General features: G+C 33.8%; 1 protein-coding gene across 1 annotated transcript in view; it reads right to left on the bottom strand.

The window, feature by feature from the left end:
- Positions 1-435: 435 nt before the first annotated feature.
- The window catches only part of LOC107576488 (eukaryotic translation initiation factor 2A), a gene marked incomplete at its 5' end in the record, with an annotated part of 2,697 nt that continues 1,201 nt past the window's right edge, over positions 436-1,931 (bottom strand). Inside the window, 3 exons of the mRNA XM_016262657.1 lie at positions 436-479; positions 604-1,161; positions 1,450-1,515. Coding sequence (XP_016118143.1) covers positions 1,096-1,161; positions 1,450-1,515 — 132 coding nt within the window. The remainder of the gene's footprint in view (positions 480-603; positions 1,162-1,449; positions 1,516-1,931) is intronic.

Here is a 1,931-nt window from a genome sequence, read left to right as displayed (position 1 = left end):
AAAAAAGGGGAAAAAATATATTTATATGTTGTTGACCATTCACATGCATCATATGTAATTTCTGCTTGTCTTAGCCTGCTTTGCAAGCTTGTATAAATACGGATAATATCACACAATAATTTTCATTTCCAAAGCAAATCCTGATGTTGCCGTGTAAATCATCAGCCATTTGACAGAATAAATAAATCAAAGACTAAACGAGCTCAATACATACAGCATTGCATTTTTATTTATTTTGAATAAAAACCAAAACGATTGCTTATTAAAATTATATAACTAACGTAATTAGGTCCAAGAAAATTCACTCTTTGATTCATACAGATGATGTTTAAAGCTAAAGGTACATTTTTAAACAGAAAACTAAAGAAATATCAGCTAAAACAATCCAATAACAAAACTGATGAGCTCTTCGGCACAAACGCATCGCTTTTTTGGCCCCTGAAACGACTAAACCGCTAAACCCCAAAAGCCTCAGTCATCTAAACGTGTAAAATTAACACAAATACATTTAGACGGAGAGAAAAATTAAAAGGAGGCCAAAACAGCTAGAAGCTTGAGTAAAATAAACACACACGCATGCGATATATGATCAAATATGAACACCGGCTCATCTAAATATCACAAATACACACTCGACAAAACACTCTACAGGGACGAAACTCAGTATAACAAGGTACGCTCTCATCAAACCTGAAATATCAGCTGGTTTCGCCTCGTCCCGTTGAGTTTATTTGTTAACAATTTCAGCTGCGTTTGTGTTGAAATCTGCGACCGCTTTGGTTGCTGCACACTGGAGAAATGAGCACTTCCGGCTCCCCAACAGACATAATAAAAGTCACGCAGTTTGAATTTCAACATTTGTTTTATTTCGTATTTCACGGATGTTCTCTTGTGCTGGACGTCACATTGCATAGCAATATTGCTTTTGACAATTTAGTCCTTGTTATATTAGCCATGTTCAAAGAAGCAAAACAGGCTCTTATTTATTGACCATGAGTAGTTTGTGAAAAAAACCATCTCAATACATATTCATAGCAGTATGATGAAGCAATGTTGGAAAACTGATGACCGAAGTGAAAAACTGGTGGAGTGAGTTTACAATCCTAATTCGAGGTCTTCAAGCTCTTTCAACAGCTGGGCCTCCTTCTGCATCTTCTCAAGCTGTAAAAAGAGGGAACATATTACAATTATTATATAACATATAATTACAAAATATAATAATTATTAAACTAATACAGTAATTAGCAATAGCAATACAATATTAAAATGAAGCAATTAAGCATTATAAAAAAGAAACTAAGACTTTGACCTTAATGAACTTTTGGGAGGCAACGAACGAATCCTTTTATGAACTGATGTGATCAATTCAGAAACTGGTGCAAATGAAAAATGCTCTCATTTTAATTAATTGAGAGGTGCAGATGAGATGATAAAGCTTTGCTACAGTACCTGGTTTTTTTGCATGACTTTGCCGGCCGCCTGCTGCTCCTTCAGTTCATCAATGGCTTTGAGTTTCTGCCAGAGAAGCATAAAAATCCCATTAACAAATGAAAAACATCAAGTAACAGCGTGTTCTGAGAAAGTAAAGCAATTATGGATTTTTATGCATGCTTTACACATTAGATTTGGCATATAGAGTATATACAGGAATTTTTAAACATTTTTTTAACTGTCATAAATGAGAACTTTAGTCTTATTCAATTTTAAAAAATGTATTCTCACATAATTTACTCAAAATAAAGGTACGTTGTCATGCCAGCAGCTGAGGCTATTCTCATGGCAAGAATAGAATAGAATAGAATAAAAAAGTAGGTCCATTTTGCTCTGTGGTCTATTCCAAGTCAAGAGTAAATGACAGTTTTGTTTCTTTACCTTCAAGAAGTTTTTCTCACTGTAATTAAATAAAATACATTTTGACATGGCAAAAAAAA

The sequence above is a fragment of the Sinocyclocheilus grahami genome, unplaced genomic scaffold (genome assembly GCF_001515645.1).
Source record: "Sinocyclocheilus grahami isolate Dianchi unplaced genomic scaffold, SAMN03320097.WGS_v1.1 scaffold3790.1, whole genome shotgun sequence".
In the NCBI taxonomy this organism is placed as follows: Eukaryota; Metazoa; Chordata; class Actinopteri; order Cypriniformes; family Cyprinidae; genus Sinocyclocheilus; species Sinocyclocheilus grahami.
Note: the sequence above shows the minus strand (reverse complement) of the source record. Positions and strands in the feature narration are given on the sequence as shown.